This window comes from Monodon monoceros, unplaced genomic scaffold, assembly GCF_005190385.1.
Source record: "Monodon monoceros isolate NGI ecotype Baffin Bay Population unplaced genomic scaffold, NGI_Narwhal_1 Super_Scaffold_2, whole genome shotgun sequence".
Taxonomy (NCBI): Eukaryota; Metazoa; Chordata; class Mammalia; order Artiodactyla; family Monodontidae; genus Monodon; species Monodon monoceros.
The window spans coordinates 82,894,860-82,920,622 of NW_021703776.1; the positions used below are offsets into that span (position 1 = coordinate 82,894,860).

Genomic DNA, 25,763 nt, shown 5'->3' on the forward strand with positions numbered 1-25,763 from the left:
AAAAACAGTTCTTAAAAATATCTGGTATTAAAATTTTGTTATTTAGTGAATGTTTTGTTGCTTTTTGCCAGATTTAGTCCAACACAAGTTCTCATTGCCTTTGGTCAAGTCTAGGTATTTTTTTAGGAAGACACTGCAGTTGCCAACAGAAAATGGCTACCTGAGAGAAGGGAAAGTGAGTTCATATAGAACAGCTGTGTCTTCACTTTCAAAACTGATCACTTTTCTAGTCTTAATCAAGGAACAGAATGCATAGTAAAAGTAATAAATGACATTTCTGGATACATTCATTTAACTATTAGAATTTATGGATTTCCTTCTCTTTAGTTTCTCAGTTTCACTTGCAGAAAGAGCGTGGACTCTGTACCTCTAAAGAGCTACCCATCTTTGGTGCTCCTTAAAGGAGGGAGGTTGCAAAATTTTAGATCAGTAGGCTTTGCCAAAATGTATTGATTTAAAAATCTATTTTCCATATTTAATCTCCTACATCTATACTCACCCAGTATATAGTCTTTTTTTTTTTCTCTGTCTCTCAGGGATGTTTTTGGGGAGAGAGGTTATTCTCTGGAAACTCAAGTTATAGAGTACAAGAAATCCAGGAACAAGAAAAGATCAAATAATATAGTCTGGCTCTTTGAGTGAATTATTACTATAAATTTTTATTTCAGTATAATTAAGATTCAAATACATAGTTGTTAGTAAAGAAACTGATTGGGTTATTTTCTAGGGTTGTAGGATATATTCTATACGCTTTTTTTGTTTGCTTGTTAATGAAGTTCTGCTTGAGATAAAAAGGAAGGAGGCAATATTGAATTAAGAAAAACAGATCCTTTGGCTGTGGTTTACATTTCAAGACAGGCACACATTAACACAACATTGTGAATCAACTATACTTCAATTAAAAAATAAAGAAGACAGGCACATCGACACAGGTAACATAGAGCGCAAATGCAGACTTTTTCTTTTAATCTTAAATGTGGAAAACAACCTATAAGGAGTAAAAAAAAAAGTTTTAAGATTGACTTTTTATTTTTCCCTTTTCCCCTCTTCTAAAATTCCTTAGAATCATAAAATTGAAAAAGACATTGGAAGTCATCTTGCCTTATCTTCTACCCAGTGTGGGAATCCTTTCCACAATACCTCTAATCTTTTTTTTTTAACCTCTATTTTAAAGAGGTCTACTTATTTTGACCTCTTAAATTAATGGGCTGCCTATTTGTGGAGAGAGCTGTCAGATTATTTGTTGGCTCTAATTGTTGCCTTAAATTCAGCCGCAACTTTATGAGTTTCTCCCAGTTGTGTCTTCTGGTAGAATATGGAAAAGGTTATTCCTTCTTCCATTTAACTACCCTTTGAAAACAATTATAACATTGTGGGTTAAATTCTTTTAATTTTTTTAACTTGGAGTCCCTCAATTCACAAGTCTGTGAATAGTCTTCAGAGGATTATATCATATGTAAAATTGTGAGCATATATGTGCATTTTTCTGGGAAGAGAGCCAATAATTCTTATTAGTCTCAATAGAACCCGATTCCCTACCAAAGTTAATATACCAGACCTACTGGGATGGACCTGGTAATCTGCTTTTTTTGTTTTTGTTTTTATTTTTATATTTTTTAATAAGCTTGCAACGAGCCATCTAGTCAGCATCTCAGGAACCATTGCACTGGGTAAGTTCTAAGATTCTTAGAGCATTTTTGATTCCACTGAAAATTGTAGAATTTTTAGAGCTTTAGAGACCATCTAGTATACATATAGTTTGTGGTGTGTTTATAGTTAATTCTTCCTATCAAAAGATGAAACTGGTCCCAAAGGGTGGGGTTTTTATTTAAAACTTTATTTCAAAGTCTTGGCAGCCATTCATAAACATTAGGAATGTGATGGCGCTATTTTAAGTCAGGAGTATTCCTAGAATTTTTGTTTGTTAGTCCCGATTTAATATTTTAATCTAACATAGGTTTATGAATTATAATACTTTTTGATTAATTTTTAATCTGTAAAATTTTTAGCCTCTTTTGTTTTTACTATTTCTAAGGAAGGATAGTATAACTTAGAATTCAGTCATTTATGAACAGTGGTTTCAGTATCACATCTGCCTTTTGGAACAGTTTGAGCCTGATACAACTCCTCCTGTGCTCTCTCCCTCCCCCAAAGACAAAACTACTCACCCTACAAGGCTGTTTTTTCAGTAAAGTCATACTTTAATAACTAATGATATAAACCAAAATGACAAGAATATCTTAAGGTTTGAAGATGTCTCTCAGTGTGCTGTGATTACTTCATTTTTATAGGAGGAAAGAAGTCTGTGATAGGCTATGACTTACTATGGTTTTTATTCCTTTTTTAAAAAAATATTTATTTATTTATTTATTTGGTTGCACCAGGTCTTAGTTGTGGCTTACGGGCTCCTTAGTTGTGGCATATGGGCTCCTTAGTTGAGGCTTGTCAGCTCCTTAGCTGCAGCTCGCCAGCTCCTTAGTCGTAGCACACAGGCTCCTTAGTTGTAGCATGCAAACTCTTAGTTGTGGCATGCATGTGGGATCTAGTTCCCTGACCAGGGATCGAACCCAGGGCCCCTGCATTGGGAGCGTGGAGTCCTATCCACTGTGCCACCAGGGAAGTCCCTGGTTTTTATTCTTAATTAAGTGGCAGTATAATGATACCGTTGGCTCTTTGTATCCGCGGGTTCCGTATTCATGGATTCAGCCAACCTCGGATCAAAAATATTTGAGGAAAATAAAAGTTCCAAATAGCAAAAATTGAATTTGCTGCACTCCAGCAGCTATTTACAGATCATTTACATTGTATTTACAACTACTTACATAGCATTTACATTGTATTAGGTATTATAAGTAATCTAGAGAGGATTTAAAGTATACTGGAGAATGTGCGAGTAGGTTGTGTGGAAACACTTAGCTATGTTATAGAAGAAGGGACTTGAGCATCCTAGGATTTTGGTATCCTCGGGGGTCCTGGAACCAACCCCCAGTGGATACCAAGGGATGACTGTATAATGGAGAATAATACCAGAATCCTGGGAGAGGAGAGCAACTTCTTTAGGGAGTTGGGAGAGTGTACCTTTGGTTGAGAATTACTGCCATAGTATTCATTCATTCATTCATTTAATAAGTATTTATCAAGTGCCTCTGTCAGACATACTTTTTCAGGTGCCAAATTGAATTGTGACTATGAGCATTATTGTGAGTGGTTAAGAGTGATTTGGATCCAAACTGCATGGGTTTGAATCCCAGAGTTTTTACTTGCTTACTTAGCGAAGTGACCTTGGTCAAATTACTTAATCTCTCTATGTCTTAGTTTTCTCATCTGTAAATTGGGGATCATAATTTTATCTAAGAGTTGTGGTGAGGATTTAAATGAGTTCTTGGAACAGTATTTTTATTAAGGAATGCAGCTGTTTTCACACACATAAACATACATATATATAATGCCATGACTAATTAAGCCATAACACAGTACAATATTGTACTGTAATTCATATTTTGGTTTGTATTAATTTATACACCACTTTGTTTCAAAAAGGATTTGAGACAGAACCGAAGCCTCCTGAGGAATACTCTATACACGAGCAGCACAGAAGAACTAAGATATGGGTTCAGATCTTATTTTGAAAGGCAAAGGCAGAAATTTAAAAATGAGTGTATATAAGTGCTAGGAATAGATACTCAATAAATGTTATTTCTCTTATGTTTAAAAGAAAGTCATTCACTTAACAAGTTGGTCACTGCCAGCCCAAAGTGTGCCATGGTGCATGTAGACATAGTTCTGTGAGTACATTGGGCAGCAAAGTGCAGGCTGGATTTTAGTCCCAATTTAGCCACTTGGCATGGAGCTCTCGTGCAGTAAGCAGTCTGCACAACTGTGCAGTGATTCTGAATACAGTGTTAATTTGCTTCTCTTTTGAAATTCTTTATAGATACTGAATTGTATAATGCATTAGGACCATATCACCTAAACCAGAATTCTTAGATCATGTTCTCTATCAATAGTTCTAATTGTTAAAATATTCATAATTGTTTCAGATATATCATTTTGAATGCAACCTGCCCCATATCAACATAGTCAGGTTTTTTTTCTCTGCATTTTGTTTTTTATTTATTTAATTTTTCATACTTTTTACTTTGAGGTATTGTAGATTTATAATGCAATTGTAAGAAATAATACAGAGAGATTCATACACCCTTCATCCAGTTTCCCAGATGATATCTTGTTACTACTGCACAGTAACACAACCAGGAAATTGACATTGATACCATCAACTTACTTTACTCAGATTTCATTAGTTTTACATGCATTAATTTGTGTGTGTGTCTGTGCATGTGTTTGTATTGAGTTCTGTGTAATTTTATCACATGTATAGATTTGCATGGCCACCTAGACAAGATATGGAACAGACCCATTTACAAGGGCCCCTCATGTGCCCTTGTTTAGGCATAGCCACCTCCCCCTGGCAAGCCCCTGGGAACCACTAATCTGTTCTCCGTCTCTATAATTTTGTGATTTCAATAATGTTATATAAGTGGAATCATGCAACCTTTTGACATTGGCTTTCTTTATTCAGCATAATTCCCTTGAGAGCCATTCAAGTTATTGCCCCCATCAATTGTTAGTTCATTGATAACTGAGTAGTCTGCCATGGTATGGATGAACCACAGTTCATTTACCCATTCTGATTCATTGGAAGGTTGTTGCCAGGTTTTGGCTATTATGAATGAACTTTCTATGAACGTTTATTTATTTATCTTTTTAAAAAAATTAATTTATTTTTGGGTGTGTTGTGTCTTCGTTGCTGCACGTGGTCTTTCTCTAGTTGCGGTGAGCGGGGGCTACTCTTTGTTGCAGTGCGTAGGCTTCTCATTGCTGTGGCTTCTCTTGTTGTGGAGCACGGGCTCTAGAGCGCGGGCTCAGTAGTTGTGGTGCACGGGCTTAGGTGTTCTGCGGCATGTGGGATCTTCCTGGACCAGGGCTCAAACCTGTGTCCCCTGCATCGGCAGGCGGATTCTTAACCACTGCGCCACCAGGGAAGTCCCTCTATGAACATTTACGTAGAAGGTTTTGTGTAAGCATAAATTTCTTTTTTCCCCCAGTTGGCTTGGTGTTGAATTTTATCAAATGCTTTTTCTGCATTTATTGAGATGATTGCATAGTTTTTCTCTTTATTCTGTTTTTGTGGTGAATTATACTGATTTTTGAACGTTATAACAGCCTCACAATTTTGGAACAAATTTCACTTGGCCATGATGTATTATTCTTTTTATGTAACTTGGATTTGATAATATTTTGTTTAGAATTTCTGTGCCTATGTTTATAAAGGATGTTGACCTGTAATGATCTTTAATGTCTTTATCAGACTTTGATATCAGGGTTCTACTAGTTTCATAAATGAGTTTCTCTATTCTCTGAAAGAATTTGTGTCTTCTTTAAATGTTTGGAGTGAAGCCATCTTAAATTTTTTACATAATACTTAAATTTATATTTTCTATCAGTATCTGTATTAATCACTTTCTATATCTTTCTTCTGAACAAGACAAGGACTTTACTATTCACCTGGTTTCCCTTCTCCAGCCCTTGTTCTTACCCTCATAATTACTCCTGTCGGTATCACTGAGATTACAGTTTTGAATGTTAGTAAGCTTTTGTGTTTTGTTTTGTTTTCCAGTCAGCACTTATTTAAACTTACTTTACTGATTTCTCTGCTTACTCTTTTCTTATACCTTGATTATTATTCTTGGATTATTTTTTTTAAATTCCAGGTGTATATCTTTGAGTAATTCGCTCACTAGAACCCTGAGGGAAGCAAAAATTTTGTGTCCTTGTACATTCAAAAATGTCTTGGGAATTCCCTGGCCGTCCACTGATTAGGACTCTGCACTTCCACTGCAGGGGGCACAGATTTGATCCCTGGTCGGGGAACTAAGATCCTGCAAGCCATGTAGCAGAGCCAAAAAAAAAAAAGTCTTAATTTCACTCCCACAATTGACTGAGAGTTTGAGTAGATACAGAATTCTAGGTTTTAAAGTATATCTAGTTTTCCCAGGGCCATCTGTTGAAAAGACTATGCTTTCCCCGTTGAGTAATCTTGTCACCCTTGTCAAAAATCAATTGACCATAAGTCTATTCTATGGGGTATATGTATATGTATAGCTGATTCACTTTGTTATAAAGCAGAAGCTAACACACCATTGTAAAGCAATTATACTCCAATAAAGATGTTAAAAAAAAATCAATTGACCATAGATACATGGGTTTACTTGTAGACCCTTCAATTTCTGTCCCATTAATATACATGTCTATCCTTATGCCAGGACTACAGTTTTGAATACTACATCTTTTTAGTAAGTTTTGACACCAGGAAATGTGAGTCTTCCAATTTAGTTCTTTTTCAAGATTGTTTTGGTTTTCTGGTTTCCTTGTGTTTCTGTATGAAGTTTCAGATTAGCTTGTCCGTTTCTACAAAAAAGGCAGGTGGCGTTTTGATAGTAGTTGCTTAATCCCCTTTTATATCTTAACTTCTTAAAATGCTTCCCACCTCTTTTTCCTTCTATACCATATTCTGATGCATTTCTTGGCTCCATTTTTTAGATTACTAATTTGTTCTTTATTTTTTTCAGTCCTTAATTAGTTTTTTTATTTAAATGATCAAAATTTAACTTCTAAGAGTTCCAATTTATTTCTTTTAAAATAAATGTATTATCATCTTGCATATCTCAGGACAGTAATTGTACCTAATCTAAGGTTTTATTCTATTTAATTTGTCAACTGTCTTTCTTTGGGTACGAGTTCTGCTTGTCACATTAATAACTTTTTCATGTTTGAGTCTTGGTTTTGTGCTCATTCACCTTTATTTGAGAGCCCTTGTTAGCCTTCCTGTGAATGTTACATATGTTTATTGCAGCAGGTCTCCACTGACTGTGGGTAGAGATGGAATGTGCAATGAGATAGAGCGTACCAATTGCCAGACTTCTTTAGTGTCTGTCCCCTCTTTTTCCTGGGATTTAATATCCACCCAGGGCTCTGTCCTGTCTTTCTGATCCAAGGGTTTATACTCATTGTTCCTACCTGGGGAGTGACACCTTTCTTGTTTGATGCCACTGTTCCCATCTAGGAGCAAATTATGTACCTCTGTTCTATAATGCTTGAACCAAAATGGTAAATGGTGGGAGAGGTTGACCTGCTTTGTAACTTCCATGTTACCCCCTAACCAGTTATGCTGTAAATTCCATAAATTATTTCAGTTCTTTCTGCTGTCTTCCACCTCTGGGCTTAGTTTACTCTGAGGGCTGTTCAGATCACTTGCAGTAGCCCTCTACTCTGGGTGTATAGCACTGTGGTTTCCTTCTTTAAGCTGATTCTGTCAGCCTTACATCTTTCAGTGATTGACTAAGACCATTTCTTGCTTTCTTTTGATTATAGTTTTTTTGGGGTGTTTTTTTTTTGCGGTATGTGGGCCTCTCACTGTTGTGGCCTGTCCCGTTGCGGAGCACAGGCTCTGGACGTGCAGGCTCAGCGGCCATGGCTCACGGGACCAGCCGCTCCGCGGCATGTAGGATCTTCCTGAACCGGGGCACGAACCCGCGTCCCCTGCATCGGCAGGCGGACTCTCAACCACTGCGCCACCAGGGAAGCCTTAGGTGTTTTTTTTTTAAACGGCTTTTGTGTTACTTGTGGGGCTTTGGGGAGAGGGGAGCTTGCTTGCAGTGTGCTCAGCCTACCATCTTGACTGTCAATGACTATGTCATATTTATAGTGAAATAAATAAAAAGGAAAAATTGAAAAGCTAGCAAAAAATAAAATATTGATGAAATGATTGAAAAAATTATGGTTTTTGTTTTGAAGAGTATAAGCAATCACAAATGAACATTGGCATTCAAATATATAAAAATTAAAGCTTCAAGAACAAATATATTTTTCAGGAATATATTTACATGAAATTGGAGAGGCATATGTATGCTATGTTGCTGGTTTCTCTTGTTTTGTGCTCTTTGGCTGAAGGAAGAAAATATGGATTCTGAACTTAGTGCCTACTTTGGGTGAATAACCTCTGTAGAGTCAACATTAGCCTATGCCTGTGACAGACTTATGTTGGTTGCTGAGAGAAAAGCAGGCCAAAGATGTCTGACAGAGCTCTGAGAAAACATCAAAAAGGATTTTTGATTACAACTTTGGTTCAATAATTTTCAGTATTACTCCCTCACTGTTATCTAAATTTGTTTTATATTTTTCCATTATAAAACAATATGTCTTAGAATTTTTGGATAATATAAAAGGGGTGATAATCCTCAACCTGAATCATAACCACTGTTAATACTTTGGTATGTTTCTTTATAGTATTTTCTTATCATAGCTTCAAAAAAAATTAAAGTAATATGGTATTGTTTTTTTTTCCAGTCCAAAAGTAATGCCTACTCAATGAGAAAGCTTGGAAAATAAACACCAGCACTAAGGAGAAAAAACCAAAATCACTCATAATAACTGCCCAAAGATAACCACAATTAAAATTTGATGTATATCCTGCCTGTATTTTTCATGAATATATACTTTTTTCTTTGTTGATATGGTATCATGCACTGCTACTATTTTGTACCTTGCACCTTTCATTTGCAATATATTGTGAATGTTTTCTCATGTTAGTAAATATTCTTGTATGTACTTTTTTTAGTGGTGCATAGAATATGAATATATTTAAATATGTTTATTTAGCATACTTAACCATCTCCCTATCATTGGACACTGAAAGTGTTTCTAATTTTTTACCATTATAAATAATATCGTAGTGTGTATCTTTGTCCATACATCTTTCCATGCATCTATGATTATTTCTTTAGGAATAAATTCCTAGAAGTGGAATAGCTGGGTCAAAGGGTATGTACATTTTAATGCTTTTGATACATAAAAATGTCAAATTTTAAGCTAATCACTTGTTATATTCTGTCTTGTATTGCTATCTAATTGTTTTATGTGTTTGTCTTGTCTCCCTAATTAGAATATAAACTTCTTGAGGGCAAGGGAATTTTCTTATACATCTTATGTATCCTTTGATAGTGTGGTTGACAATGTTGGACTTATGAGTGATCAACAAATATTGTACTGATTTAAAGCTGTGCTTCTCCAGTCTTTGGATGTCATAAACCTATAAATTTAAATATATGTATATTTTGGGGATACATATAGGCTTGCAAGTTTTTTATTTTTCCGAGAAAGAATATTAAAAAACAAAATCAAGTACCATTTTCTATCATCTTCATCTCTTAAAATAAAAGAATATTTAATAAAAAGTTTCTAATTTCTGAAAAAAGGACAGACTTTTAAATGGAACATTTTAGCATTTTTAAAAACTCATTGCCTTGTCCATATTTTTCTCATTTTGTGTTGGACTGGTGAATCTTCACCTTAGCCCACCAGTGGTCTGTAGACCAGCATTTGGGAACTACTGATTTAAAAGACTTGGAGAATTAATAGATAAACCCGTTTGCAACTCTTTTGCAAAATAATTCTTTCCCTTGCTCACGAGTCTGTCTCCACCACAATATTAAGTATACATGTGCGGGTAATGCTATTTCATTACACTGAATTTATGTATCTGTATGTACAAGTGCTCTAGTAAACAGACCAGACCTTGCTGATGAACATCTCAGATATTTCCAATTGCCAAAACCAAAAACTATATGCTTTCCAAGGAATTTGAGACAGGTTAAGTGTGGTATAGTAGAAAGAAGGCAGGTGTTAAGAGTCAAACTGCCCAGGCTTGACTCCTGGCTTTGGCATTAAGTCACTTAATTTTTTTTTAGCTTCCTTACTTGTAAAATTAAGATGATAATATCTTCCTCAAAGTGTTTTTATAGTCCCTGTTATAGCAATTACTTCACTGTAGTGTAATTATTAGTTTAGGCATCTGCCTTCCTCACATGAGTTCTTGAGGCTAGGAGTCATATCCTCCTTTGGCTACGTGGAGCCTAGCCTAGGGCTCAAGGCATAGCAGGTGCTTAATGAAATGACTGTTGAATCCATACAGGGTTGTTGTGAGGATCAAATGAGATAACACTGGTAGAAGCTGTTTTAAACTTTAAATTCTATACCAGTGTTAATTGTTTTTATTGCTTGTAAGAGCTGTTTTTGGGAGCTATCAAACCTTTGGGAAGAGACAAAATTATCCCATTTAGCACTTCTATGCTTTGCATTTTTCTTCCATGTTGTAAGAAAACAAGTTTTAATTGGGGTTAATGTGCAGTTAATTTGCTTCCTGTGAAGGCAGAGGAATTTCCTTTTTTTTCTCCCCCCACAGTGGAAGTGTCATGATATTAAATGTTTGTTTTATTTGGTTGCTACCACACAATTTTAATTATAGCAAGATCAGCTTATTTCATATTTAAAGAATGGTGCCCATTGTTTTATCCTCTTAACCATATAACTGATAAAAGAATACCAAACCTGGAAGAGAACAGGAGCCTACGTTATGCCAAATTAATTTTAGTCAGAGCTCCCTTTTTAACATTCACTGACTTGTAAAAATGTCATCGTTTCTAATCTGTTTATAAAGCTCCTGGTGAATTTTTGCCACAAGATGGCATTGGTGATTATTGAATGCATGTCTGTTGAACCAGAATTCTGAAAAATGGTGCACATAATTGTTCTTATTCTTTTGGGGATGAGTTGAAAACCTTCATCACTGCTTATGTATTAATTAAATTTTGTTTTGACTTCCGAAACAGGGTTAAATGCTACTTTACATCACTTCTTTCTGTATTCAAGTATTGTTTTGTTTCCTGTTTTTCTGTCTTTATAACTACAGTTACTATGTATTATTTGCCATGTGTTGTATGTGTCTGACTTATTGCTGATAATTGTGGTAACAGGTAAGAAGAAAATACGATGGGACCCAGTTAGGAGGCGCTTCATTCAGTCCTGTCCCATCATAAGGATCCCTAACAGGTTTTTGAGAGGTGGGTGATAACTAGCAAGAGATCTGTGCTTCGTATGGGTTAAAGGGAACTTTGAATGAATTTTCTAAACTCAAAACTCTGGTTTTAAAAAATTGTCTAAACAGCTAAAATTGGATGAAAGAAAATCTAGAATTTAATTTTAAACCTGTGTTTCATAGTGACCACTGTTGGAATTGTAATTATAAGTTTTAGGAAGTTAGAATCACTTAATGTGTATTAGGTCATAGAAATAAATCATCTCATTGATGTCAGTATTATTCCACTGTAAACATATTAAAAAGAACTTTGAATAATTTATAAAATATGGGGTATGGGAAATCATTTTCTAAATATGATTTTAAGAAAGAAATAAAATTTATCTGACTATAAAACTAAAAACCTCTTATGTCAGAAACCATAAATAAAAAGATAAAAGGGGGAAGTATTTGTAACAAATGGTTAATATCATGAATATATAAAGAGCTCTTATAAATCAATAGTTTAAAAGCAAATACCCACTAGAAAAATAGGTAAAAGAACATGAATAATCAATTTGTAAAAAAGAAAGCTCAATAAATATGAACAAATGTTTATTTTCACTATTGTTTTAAACATAATTAAAATAATAAGGTTATCTTTTTACCTATTAGATTGGCAAAGACTAAAAATAAGAATACTCAGTGTTGCAAGGGTATGGGGAAATGAAGCTCATATATTGAAGGAAGTGTAAATTTGACACAGCCTTTCTGGATTTAATTTGGCAATATGTATCAAAAGCCTTGAAAATGTTCACATCCTTTGACCTAGTAATTCTTACTTTTAGAAATGTTTCATTCTTTCTATTTTTTACTACTTCTAGTAAAACATACTCCCTACTGAAAAAAGAAAATCTCAGAAGAGGGTTGAAAACTCTGGTTCATACTGTTTTTCTAGATATAATAAATTGTCAGACAAGCGTTTTTAATGTTATAGTTTAGACCTTATTGTTTATAAGCCAGTGTATCTAATTTTTTTTTTTTTTTTTTTTGCGGTACGCGGGCCTCTCACTGTTGTGGCCTCTCCCGTTGCGGAGCACAGGCTCCGGATGCGCAGGCTCAGGGGCCATGGCTCACAGGCCCAGCCGCTCCACGGCATGTGGGATCCTCCCGGACCGGGGCACGAACCCGTGTCCCCTGCATCGGCAGGCGGACTCTCAACCACTGCACCACCAGGGAAGGCCCCCAGTGTGTCTAATTTTGACTGAAGAGATTATTTTTAAAAAAACAAAAAGACTAGAAAAAAGACCTGCAGCAGCTAAAGATGTTTCTATATCTAGTGCCTAACCTATTTTTAGTGGCCAAGGTCCAGATCATGAAAAAAAAAAATCTAGCCTAAATGGGTCAAGATAACATACTTAGGGTGCTATGCTACCTTTTATTTTATTTTATTTTATCATTTGGCCGTGCCGTGTGGCTTATGGGATCTTAGTTCCCTGACCAGGGATTGAACCCGGGCCATGGAAGTGAAGAGACCAAGTACTAACCACTGGACCACCAGGGAATTCCTGCTATGCTACCTTTTAGCATAAATAATTTTATTGATAGAAACTAATAGGTAATTTTAGTGTTATGTGACAAAAAAAAACCATTGTGCACACGTAGCCAAGCAGTACATCTAATTTGTAAAATTTTTCTTTTTTCTATTTAAAAATTAGAATACTAATTTTTTGATTTACAATGAGAAGGCTGACTTGGGGGCTGACTAAACTTAAGTATAATTAAGAAATTGTTTAATTAGGATGTAAAATTCAATATAATATCAGTTTTGTACAAATATAAACATAAAAAACAAAGGAAATAGTGAAATAACATTATATCTGGATGGTGGGATTTTGTTTTCTTTATATTCTCTGTTTTTCAATATTTTAATCATGGAAAAAAGAGATTAGCACAGGTAAGTTTCATATCTTTGGTTATTTTCGTAAGCCCTAAATTGCCTCAAAAAATTTCTGAGGAAGATGGTCTCTGACAGTGCTGAGAAGAGTGAGGCGGGAGTAACCTCAGCATTAGCAACAGCAAGATCACCAGTGACCGCTTCTAAATCAGTGGCCTTGTCTTAGTCCTCACCTTCTTTGACCTGTTTGTAGTGTTTGATCTGTTGACCACCTGTACCTTCTTAACGTTTTCTCTTCTTTTGGGTTATACTTTGCTGTACAATCCGAGATGTTTTCTTCCTGCCTCTTTGATTGTTTATTCTGTTTCCTTTACTGGCTTCTTTCTTCCTGCTCACTAGAGATGGGCATTGCTCCAACGTTCTGTCCTCTCCATTATCTCCTTTGGTTATCTCATCAGATTTCACAGACTTAACTAACCTCGTTCGTTCGTTTGTTCATGCTTTCATTCTTTCAGTATTTTTTGATTGCCTCCTGTGTAACAGGCTTTGTGCTAGTTCAGTCATCTAGATTATAGAGAATCAAGTAAAGAAACGATTACAGAATAATTTGAGTGTAATTCTTTGTGATAAGTGTCCTGATGAGTTAGTGTGGTATGGGAGCACACAGAAGAGGTACCTGACTCAGCATGTGGGAAGGACAGGGGAAGATAAGTAGCCATCAGGATGACTCTTCAGAAGAGATGTATTGAGTAGTCTGAGTATGTGTTAACAGGGGAAGGTTGGAACATCTCAAACAAGGACCAAAACAAGGACCAAACAGCTTAAATAAAGGCAGTTAGGCAAAACGGAGCACAGTCTTTCAGAGAACTGTAGGAAGTTTGGCAGAGTGGGAAAGAGTGTGGAAAGAAGAAGCTGGAGAGGGCCCATATCAAGTGGAGCACAACCCAAGGGGAGTTTTCAGGATCAGTTTATTTAATTAATGAAGAGATTTAATTGGAAGACCAGTTAGGGTTATTAGAGTTATCAAGGTGAGAAATGATAAGAGGCTGCAACTAAGGTAGTTATATTTAGTAGGAATAGAGAGTAGGTAATTGATTTGAAATATAAGGAAGTGGAATTAGATGAGACTTGATGACCAATTCAAGAGGAGGAGGGAAAAGTCAAGAAAGCTTCCAGCTTTCTGTGTGGACCATTTTCTCTTTACCAGGTATTATATAGATGGATGGAAGAGTAGATTGAGGGAAAAGATGATAAATTCAGTTTAATCTCCCCAAGCCAATAATAGCATATCCTTGAACACACAGTCTATGAGTTATTTCTAGAGAAACCTCCTTGGAAGGCTTGTCTCTTTGTTTTGATTGCACCCTCTGTGTATCTGCCTGTATCATAACACTTACCACACTGAATTATAGTCATTTGTTTACTTGTTCCTGCCTGCCATAGACTGTACGCTCTGTAAGGGCAGGGACAGTGGGAGAGTGCCTTTCATTTCTTTATCTCCAGTTTGTAGCTCAGTGCATGTAGTAGGTATATCATATGTATTTGAGTTGAACTGAATTATTTGTAAGGCTGCTGTCAGGGAATAGGATGGGACTAAAATTTTAGTACATTCTCAACTTCTCTCTGGTGGTGGTGACAGTAAACTAATAAGTTGCTGAGAATACGAAAATGCTACTTAGTGTTTCCTTAGATTTTTAAAACAACTTATCTATACTTTTGAAATTGCCACTTTTTCAAGCCTCTCGTTCTGGGACTCCTACTACACATTATCTCTTTTGATTCTGATTAAACAGTTTCATAGGGCTCATTTTCTGTCGCTAGATTCCTTCACTAGATCCTGCATATTCTCTAAAAGATGTTGCTACCCATTATAAGTGGTGTGAAAACAGTATCAGTGTAGTGAAAACAGTGTGTTTTCATTACAAAATGATAGACCGATTACACCCATTTACCCTCCCATACTTCTCACTTATAACTGAAAATGACAAAGCAGACCTACAAAAAAGAATGAATCATAACTATATTGAAAAACAGAAAAGGGAGGCTTTGAAGCCAGATTACCTATGTCTGAATCCAGGCTCTGCCATTTACCAACTGTGTGACTTTAGACAAGTTGCTTATTCTTTTTTTTTTTTTGCCTCAGTTTCCTCATCTGTAAAATTAGGATGATGATAATAGTATCAACCTCCTAAGTTTGTTGTGAGTATCAAGAGAGGTAATATGTGCAAAGCACTTAGAAGAGTTTTTACGTTTAGCCGATGTTTTTTTTTTTCCATAATTGAAAACTTTTATTTGTCAGAAACAAAGTCAGCCTAACAAGCCAAATTAATTCCCTTAACTCTAGCTTGTCAACTAGCTAAAGACCAGGATAACAAATATTTATACTGACAGTCTGTGTAGCCAACGTTGACTTAATGTTAGCTGCTGTCATTCTTGCTATTGTTATAAAATACCAGCAAATTTGAGGAATTTCAGGGTGACAGAAAGCAGTTGGAATTCTAGTGATTGAGAACCAGAACAGAATAAAATGCAACCCCAAATAGGTACTCCTGCTGCACGCTGGAAATCAGATAATTTCCTAAAGAGTTCCTTTCCTGAAACTCAAGCCTAGAATCAGCAAGTGTAGGAGGAGGGAGCAGGTAGGGGTAAGACGGCACATCAGGGCAGGTGATTAAGGGACTGCCTTCAGAACTGTTATTTCTCCTACTTCTCTCCCTCCCTCCCTGGCAATGGCATTAGTTCTAAGATAAAGCTCTAAGAACAGTTCTTCAAGCAAAGTAGGGGATTTGTTTAGGGGAGGGTTGAACAGGCAGTGCTTTCATGGACTGGGATTGGAAAGTGTGCGCACAAAGCAGAGCTTTAGGTAATGGACCTCCACAATAGATTGGATGAGGAGGGTGGAATAGGGGGAGGAGAAGAAAGCAAACTCCACCAAGGACTGATGTACATTAAATGACCATGCTAGCAAAATGCAGCCTTCCTTATTTTAGAAAAACTGCTTTTTCTCCACTTCTAAAGAGAAACCTGTCTGTGAGTGTACCACTTACCTGAAGACACCCATAATCAAACACATCTCCCATTTGGAGGTTTGGAGACAGAGTAATACAACCGTGGAGGAAATTCATTATCTCTTAGAATACTAATCAATGTAGTCCTTCACTTATTAATATGAATCAGTGATCAAGGCTTACCAGACATTTTAGGGAAACTAAACTTGTTCTGATCACAGCAGGTTTCCCCAGAGTCAAGAGAGAATTGGGTCCACAAATAAAAAGACAACTGCCATGCAAAAAAAAGGAATGGTTAAGGAATTAGTTCCATATTGAAACTTGCTGAAATAAAGATGCAGTTGGAGGATTAAATAATACACAGGCTTAAGACCAATTTTTACAAAAGTAAAGTAGAGGAAATTTACAGACCATAAAGCAAGAGGACAAAAAGAGAAAGTACATGAGGAAAATTATACTTTGAGGGTAGATCTAAGTGATCCAGTATCCATTTTATAGTGTTACATAAGGAAAGACAGTGGAAGAGAGAAAATAAAGAAATAAAGAATATTTCCCTATGCTGAAGAAAGACTCTCGAGTTTTCAAGTATAAAGGGCCCACCAAGGAACAAGCTAGAAAAATGTAAAAGCAAAAAGCATCTATCTGTACATTACTGAACTACTTATGATTCCAGAGTTAGAAAACAGGCTACATAGAAAGACTCAAGACTGAGATTTCTCACCTGCAACATAGTTTGCTAGAAGATAAGTGCCTTCAGTGTTCTGAGGGAAAATTATTTTGAACACAGAACTGTACCCAGCCTCACTAATATTTAAATGTTTAAATGGAGGTCAAAATAAATAAGAACTCTGAAAGTTTATGAACACACCCTTTTTGAGAAAATTACTTGAAGAGGTGTTCCCAGTAAAATGAAAAACAAATCCAAGAAAGAGGAAGGTTTGGGCATAAGAAGCAGTAGTGTATAAAAAAAGCAGAAAAACTTAGAGTTGTGTCTAAATACAGGGACTGTGAAGCCTGGTATAATTGATAAGAAAAGTTTTCTAAATATATAGAAGAATAATGTAAATCTAGTATATGTGTATGTATGTGTATGTATATATATAACATTCTGTAACTAACATTTCAGATGATTTAAACAAACTGGGGATAGGAAGAAAGTAAAACTCTGCTAAAGATCTTATAATTTTTCATTTTAGAATTTCTAGGTGTAATATATGCTTATTAAAATTCAAATAATATGGAAATATATAGGGTGAAAAATGAATGTCCTTATCTCAAGCATATGTAACAAATTTGTATAAATCAATAAGAAAAAGACATCTCAGTACAAGAATGTATAAAAGGCTTGAGCAGCCACTTCCCAAAAGGATCAATCCAGTTGGCCAACAAACATGAGAATGTGCTCAACCTCACTAGTAATGGGATAGATGCATGTTAAAACCACAGTGAGCTAGGTCTACAAACTCACAGGAATTGCTCAATTAAAAAGAATGATGATACTAATACTAAATATTTTGTAACCAGTTTGGCCTTTATCTGGCAAAGGTAAAGATTTCCATACATTATGACTCAGAAATTCCATTTCTACATTTATAGCCAACAAATATGGGCCCCTGTACACCTGAAAACATGTACAAAAATGTTTATAGCAGCATTAAGAGCCACCGATTTGAACAACCCAAATGTCCATTCACGCAACATAGACTGGATAAATTGTGGTATATATTCATACAAAGAAATACTATTTGTCAATGGAAATGAACAGACTACCTCTAACCCCAGCAATGTGGATGAATCTCAGAAACATGATTTTGAATGAAAGATCCCATAAAGGAAACATACTATATCATTCTATACAAAGACACTTCAAAACTAGGCCCAAATATACAATATTGTTTAGGGATGCATACTTAGGTATAATAAAGCTATTAAAAGAAAGCAGGTTTTATGATTGCCATAAAAATGAGGAAATAGGTTTCCTCTGGAAGTGAAGGAGGTGGGATGGAGAGGGTTGTGATCAAAAGGGGCAGGTAAGAGGGCATCTGTGTGCTGGCAGTATTTTATTTTTTGACCTGGATGATGACGACATGTTACTTTACTGATAATTTGTTAAACTATACATTTATAATTATGTTCCTATACATGTGTTGTATTTCACAATGAAAGAGGTTAAATTAAAAAAGCAAGGTCCCATTTTGCATCTTTACTCCTCACCTTATTCCCCTTTCCAGAAGCAACCACTGTTAATAGCCAAAGTTCTTTCCAGACGTGGTTTACTCTGTTGTTAGAGAAATACCAATTTATGGGTTTTTAAAAAATATTAGGGGTAATACTATGTAGATCTCCCTAGGGAAAAAGGAAAGGAAAAAAGAAAGCTTGATTATTTCAGTAAAATTAGAAAAGTGGGAAAATGAAATCATAAGAAAGAATGGTTAAAAAAATATATATATATGATGGCAGGGATAAATCTAAATAAAAATAGAAATTAAGATCAAATTGGGTCTATCTGTGGAATGTATTTAGTACTTTAAAAGGTTAAAAGAAACAGTTTGATTTTTCCGTTACCAAAAGCATTTAATAAAATTTGATACTCAGTGTGTTCATTTTATTAAAATGCATCAAGCTATACTCTTATGATATATGTACTTTTCTATACATACATTTTAATAAAGACTTTAGTTTAAACCATTCCTGGTTAAGAAAAAAATTTGCATCCAGGAATGAAAGAAATTTTATTTTACTGATAGACTATCTACAAGAAACCAATAGCAAATATCATATATAATAGTGAAACATTACCAGTATCATCATTAAAAATGTAAAAAACAAGACAAAAATGCCCATTATCATCTCCACTATTCAACCTTGTTCTGGAGGTTTCAGCCAATACAATGAAGAAAAAATTAAAAGGTACATATATTGGAAAGAAAGAGCTGCAAGTTGTCTTTAATAACAGGATGATATGATTGTCTGATGTAAAATTCAAGATAATTAACTAATGATAACTAATATTAGAGTTTAGAAAATTGGCTGGATAAAATTTAAACTTGCAAAGATAAATTACTTTCCTGTATATTAACAACAAGAAATTAAAAAATAAAAGATATCTATTCACAATTATATAGAAAATTATGAGGTATTTAGGAATAAAAAACAAGAAGAAAACAATGAAACTATACTGATGATATCAAAAAGATGAGGATAAATGGCTAGAGACTATATTTCTTCATGGGTCATCTCAAGTAAAATCCTCAAGGGACTTGCTTAAAATTTAGTTTTAAATTTTAGTCTGACATAATTTCAGACTTACAGAGAAGTTACAAGAATGGTAAAAAAATTGTCCTGTATTCACCCAGGTCCCCCAGATGTTAACATTTGATCACATTTGCTTTATCCTGCTCCCTCTCTCTCTCCTCTCCTCTTCCCTTTCTCCCCTCGCTCTCTGTAATACATATGCATATACATATTGTTTTTCTGTTTGAACCACTTGAGATTAAGCTGCAGACACTATGCTCCTTTACCCCTAAATATTTTGGTGTTTGTTCCTGGAAAACAGATATTCTCTTATGTAACTGCAGAGCAAGTACCAAAATTGGGAAATTAACACTATTAACACTATAAATAATGGATTAAATTAACATTATCATCAGATTTACAGACCTCATTTCAGATTTTGCCAATTATTCCAATAATGTCCTTTATAGTAAAATAAAGTCCCAGAATCATGTGTTGCATTCAGTTCTCATGTATCTTTAGCCTTAATATTTTTGAACAGTAGGGACTTAGTCGGAAGTAATGCTGTGTTCATTTCACTGCACATGATGTTGATTTGTCCCTTTACTGGTGATGTTAACTTTGATCACCTGGATAAGATGGTGTCTCTCCAAGGGGCCTCTTACAGATTTTAACAAACTGATTCTAAAACCTAATGCAAGAGTAAATGGGGGAAAATAGCTAAGAAGTTTTTGTAAAAGAGTAACAAAGGGGAATTTGTCCTACTAGATGTTGATAGATACTTCAGAGCTTTCGTAATTAAAACGGTGTGGTAATGGTACAGGAATCAATAAATAAACAGTGGGACTGAACAGAGCCCAGAAGCCCAGGCTGATATGTAGTGACAGCTGTCTCCAGTATGCTTTGCTCAGCGCTTGAAACTAACTCATGGTAACACCAGTCTGTCAAAGCAAGTTTCTTTTACTGCTGCCAACTTAGACTTAAGATTACTCTGCCTTAAGAAGCCAGATCTTTATATATGAATCTCATACAGTGTATGGAGTCTCTGTGGTAGGAGATGCTTACATAACCAAGAATATTGTGTGCTGCTGTGGATGGATGGCCTTTGCCTAAGCAGCTTGGACTCTGGGAGTAGTAAAACAGTCTACGTACCAGTCAGGGATAGGAACCAGCTGGCCCAGTCTTCCCCGGCTTTCCTGTCCAGGCTTCCAGGTGTACAATAAAAGACCTGTCTTCTCAGGTAGAGGTAATGCTGGACTTTATATTTGGAAAGAAGGGACCAGTTAAGTTAAACTGAATTTATCATTTAGGCTGTATGATATATATAACTAGTTAATACTTTTAGCAATAAAGGTTTTAATTTTTTTTTACAATGGCCTTATCACAAATGTTTGATAGCACATCTAGAGGTGGCTACATCTTGTGATAGGCTTATTAAGCAAAAATGTTATATGCTACTTTATTTGCAAGCTTTCGCATTTAAGATTGTGTGATGTGTCTTGATTGTGTGCATTCTTAAAGAGCAATAGATTTTGTGTCCAAGGTGATTAGACCTGGATATTGGGATTTTATTAATTCTACTCTAGAACATGTCAATTTAGTACACGATAAAGATGGCATTTCAGTTCAGTGTAGAAGGGATGACTTTCCATAAGGGGTTTAGGGACAATAGCCTATCCATTTTGCAGGAAATATTAGAGCCCTACCTCATAAAATACACAAAAATATGTTCTGAATGTATTCAGGTTCTGAATATTAAAAATCAAAACTAAAAAATTGTTAGAAATAAATAAGAATAGCAATTTTATAATGATGCAGAGCTAAATGAGATGTAAAGCAAATGAGCCTTTTGTTGTTGTTGCAAAGGAGCCTTAAAAGAAAAGATTGAGAGATTCAATTACACAAAAACTTCCATATAGTAAAAGGTACCATAAACAAAATTAAAAGCCCAATAGCAGGCTGGAAGAAAGAAATAGAATAAATAAATAATTTCTACAAATCTGTGAGAAGACAACACAATAGATAGGAAAGTGGACAGGGGATATGATCAGGCAATTCCCCAAAGAAGAAATACAAATGGGCCAATAAACATGTGAACTAGTAAAAATCAGGGAAATACAAAGTAACCTGACACCCATCAGATTGGCACAAACTAAAAAGGTTGAAGAGGGCATAAAGGAATAGGCACTACCATACACTGTTGCTGGGGGTATAAATTGTTGCAGTTTTTTTGGAAAGCAATATGGCTCTATAACAATATTATATCTGTAAGAATTTTTTTGGGGGGGGGCTGCGTTGAAGACCCATTGCTGTGCGTGAGCTTTCTCTAGTTGCGGTGAGCGGGGGCTACTCTTCCTTGTGGTGCACAGGTTTCTCATCGCGGTGGCTTCTCTTGTTGTGGAGCACGAGCTCTAGGTGCGCGGGCTCAGTAGTTGCAGCACGTGGGCCCTAGAGCGCAGGCTTAGTCGTTGTGGTGCACGGGCTTAGTTGCTCCACGGCATTTGGGATCTTCCTGGACCAGGGATCGAACCCGTGTCCCCTGCATTGGCAGGCAGATTCTTAACCATTGCGCCACCGGGGAAGTCCCCTATCTGTGTCAATTTTAAGTGTATATTCCTTTGACCCCAGAAATTCTGTTTCCAGAAATTTTTAGACATTTGCATATAAATCTACATAAAGAAAGCTTTGTTACAAAATTATTTGTAACGGTAATAACATTGGCGCAACCTCATCATTGCCTTATCTCTGACAGCTTCTTTCTTCCTTTGGGCTGCAAACTAAAGCCCATGTCCCTGGTTACAGTAAACTCTGGCTTACTCCCTGGGGTAAAGAGCAGGTGTGCTCATCGTTGTCACATGATGAGCACACTGAAGCAAAAAGATGGCTCAGTTACCACAGGTACAAACTCCCTCAGCTGCATGTTCCCTTCTGGGTATTGAGTTCACCTCTGCATACAGGTTCAGTTTTTGTTTTGTTTTGTTTGCGGTACACGGGCCTCTCACTGTTGTGGCCTCTCCCGTTGCGGAGCACAGGCTCCGGACGCGCAGGCTCCGGACACGCAGGCTCAGCGGCCGTGGCTCATGGGCCTAGCCGCTCCGCGGCATGTGGGATCTTCCCGGACTGGGGCACGAACCCGTGTCCCCTGCATCGGCAGGTGGACTCTCAACCACTGCACCACCAGGGAAGCCCACAGGTTCAGTTTTAATTTTTGACTTCTGCATTTTCTAATTGGAGTTCCTCAATCAGGTAACCTAATTCTGTGGCTGATTTTATTAGTAGCAAGTACTTTTTAGGAAAGTGGGGTTTGCACATGGAGAATTTGGGACAAGATTCAGAGAACTACTTTAAGAATCTAAAACCCAGTTAAGTTTTGGTCAAGGTTGAGGAGCCTATGCTATATTCTTTATAATGAAAATTAATGTGTAGTCTCCGTGACATTAACCCTGATAAATCCCCATGATTTATTCAAAATAAAATATGGCTTTCTAATATGTTAGTCACTCTTGGACTATAAATATGTACAAAGAAATCTTTAGTTACTGACTAAAGAGAAAGAATAGTTACCTCTTTACTCCTAGCTATAAGACTTCTTGACAGGATGTTTAATATTTATCATACGTTGATCAGATGCTCTTTACCCAGCAGTTTAATTTGCAAGATAATGGCATTATTTACAGAAGCCAGCAATTGAGCTAGACAGGCACTTTTGATAGACATATTATGTGAGCCACAAAACTTTAAATTTTCTAGTAGCCACATGAAAAAAGTAAAAAATAGGTGACATTAATCTTAATTTTTATTTGACTCAAGAGATCAAAAATGTCATTTCAACCTATATTCAGTTATAAAAATCAGTAACTTCACATTTATTTTTGGATACTAAGTGTTTGAAATCCAGGGGGTATTTTACATTTAAAGCATAGCTCAGTTTGAACCAGCCTTAGTTCAGATGCTCAGGAGTCATATGTGGCTAGTGGCCACTGTGTTGGACAGCGCAGAACTAGACTGTAAGCTGCAGAGGACAGAAAGAGTAATGGTCTTACCATTGTATCCTCAGCAACTAGTACAGTACCTGGTATGTAGAGGCGTCCAGTAATATTTTTGGCTTAATGAATGAATGAATGAGTGAGTAAATATAAAATCATCTTTCATTGACTCCTCAACCTTTAATCCATGTGAGTTACATTTGTCTCAAAAATAGTTGGCAGTAAACTTAGAATGGAATGTCTTCTCCGTTGTACAGTCGTTTCGAGAAAATCCTGGAATATACTGTATGTCTTTTCATATTTGCCCAAAAGCAGTTTCAAAAAGTATCTTTTGGCTCCAGGTAATAAAGCAAATGACATTATAGAGATCCTTAGAGTTCCTGTCTGTTCACCATAGCAACTCTGTTTTTTTTCTTAAAATTTGTCTTGCTAATTCTTAGAAACATTTGTGTTTTGAGAAGACCATTGCATAATCCAACCCCTGTCCCCAAAATTGTATCTCTCTTAAGCACAATATCAAAGTCCACTGAGAGCTCTACACTGTTTTGATCATCCCTGTTACTGTTAACTTTGACCTGAAGTTAGTATCAGTGAAACTTCTAGTTTCTGTTATATATCTCTGTTTTAGGTGTTGTGGGTGATACAGGCTAATTGGTATACATGATTTTTGCCCTTTAGAAACTTAGAATTATTTGGAGAAGAAAAATAAATATTAACTAAATGAGTAGAGAAAAGTTAAATTTGTAAATTTGTTCAGTGTTTTCTGTGTGCCTTAGGTTTGGTAATAGAAAGGTGAATGCAAATAATTCCTCTTCCCTCAAATAGCTTATAGCCTCCTGGGAAGATACATATATTATTAACCAATAAACATTTTAACATAATAGCAAGTATAATAAATCTGTAAAGTACAGGAATAATAATCCATTCATACAAATGAAGAAGCTGAGACTCAGTGAGGGTCAGTGACTTGCTCAAGGAAGCAGTTAGAAAGAACCTGGATTCAAATCTAGATATTTGTAGAAGTTATTGCTCTTTCTTCCACACCACGTTTTCTGTGTTTCAAGATTTTTAGAAAGAGAAATTGAGTTCATGTGAGGTAAATCACAGCTTGTGAGTAAATTTCCTAAGTGATTATAGTTTGCCTAAAATTATATTTATTATGTATTTACATAGTTATGGTATAATCGTCTTATTAATTGTCCATGTCTGTCTTATTATTTGAGTGGTATGGTACTGAATTGTAAGGGCTGTAGGTTTTTTCTTTTTTTGGCCGCACTGCGCGGCTTACAGGATCTCAGTTTCCCGACCAGGGATTGAACCCAGGCCACAGCAGTTAAAGCCCAGAGTCCTAACCACTAGGCCACCAGGGATCTTCCAGGCATTGAAGGCTAGGTAGACCAGGCCAAGAGCTAAGGGAAGGACTCAGCTTTCTAAGCAGAGAGACAGACGTAAACAGGCAGGAGTGTGAGGGATCAGGATCAGGAAAGGCTCTGAATTGCTGTTTGAAGACTTCAAGCTTGAGCAGTAAGGAGCCATCAAAGATTCTCAGGACCAACAGGTTGGAATTAAGTGATTGGGTGATTCGTGGTTTGTTCGTTTGTTTTTTAGTTTTTCTAGCTCTGCAATTTCTTTTCAGTTCTTGTTTAAAAGCATACCGTAGGAAGTGGGATTTTGATTTAAAATATAAATATGTGAGGCCTATATTAGGCTGGTAATAAATGTTTATATAACAAATGTTTATTAGGTGTCCAGCATTGTCATAAATATTAATATTATACTAGTATCTATTCCTAATATATGAAAGTAGATAAATCTGTAGGATAACAGATGACCATAGTAGCTTATTCCATCCAGTGTGTATTTAAGCATCTTTGGTTCTGTAGCTATATAAGGGTTTGTGTAGACTGGTGTAAAAATTGTAAGGATAATAGAAGTAATAAAAATTCCGGGGTTTTTTACTCTAAAATAATCTTGAAGTAACTTTTAGTAAGCTAGTTGACATAATTTAAACTTCAGAAAGCTTACAAATACAAATTGTAGAAATAGCTTTTTTTTTTCTTTTCTTTTGGCTGTGCAGCTTGTGGTATCTTTAGTTCCCTGACCAGGGATTGAACCCGGGGCCCCAGCATTGGAAGCACCGAGTCCTAACCACTGGACCACCAGGAAATTCCCTGAAATAGCTTTTCTCAGTAAAGTTCTTAATAGGATGAAAGATGCTCTTTGAGATAAATACAGGGATATTCTTTGTTAACTACCATAATGTCTGGAGTGGTATTTAAATTCCAGACATTGCTATAACTCTTTGAAAGCCAGTTTTCTTTTTAAGTGTATAATTATATATTGTGGAAAAATCACAGGTTTTATGTATGTGTATTTTTATTTATACATGACTCATTCACATTTGTGATTATATTTATGTAGTTCTCTAATATTTTCAGTTTAATTTCGTTGGCCTGTGTTTTCTTCTCCTCTAAGAAAATAGAAAATCTGTCCTTCTTTTCTTGAAAACTCCAAGTTACCAGCCATTTTCTCAAGTTTATGATGCTATTTTGCCTCCCTTGGGAAAAATCTTTTTACAGTTATCAAAATCTGAAAATAGTCCTATGAAATAGAAATGGAGACTAGCTCCTTAAAATCCTAAGTAGTATGTGTGAATGTATAAAATAACCTAAGTAAATAAAAAGTACATCCACATTATAAATTTTCCCTGATTTCCTTTTAAAGAT

At 35.8% G+C, this 25,763-nt stretch overlaps 1 protein-coding gene across 3 annotated transcripts in view; it reads left to right on the plus strand.

Moving 5' to 3' along the window:
- KLHDC10 (kelch domain containing 10) overlaps positions 1-25,763 on the plus strand; it is a 54,984-nt gene that overhangs the window by 17,317 nt on the left and 11,904 nt on the right. The window contains exon 2 of one of the 3 annotated variants that reach the window (XM_029233376.1): positions 10,872-10,958. The exons of the other annotated variants lie outside the window; for them this stretch is intronic. Coding sequence (XP_029089209.1) covers positions 10,872-10,958 — 87 coding nt within the window. The remainder of the gene's footprint in view (positions 1-10,871; positions 10,959-25,763) is intronic. 3 annotated transcript variants of the gene reach the window in all.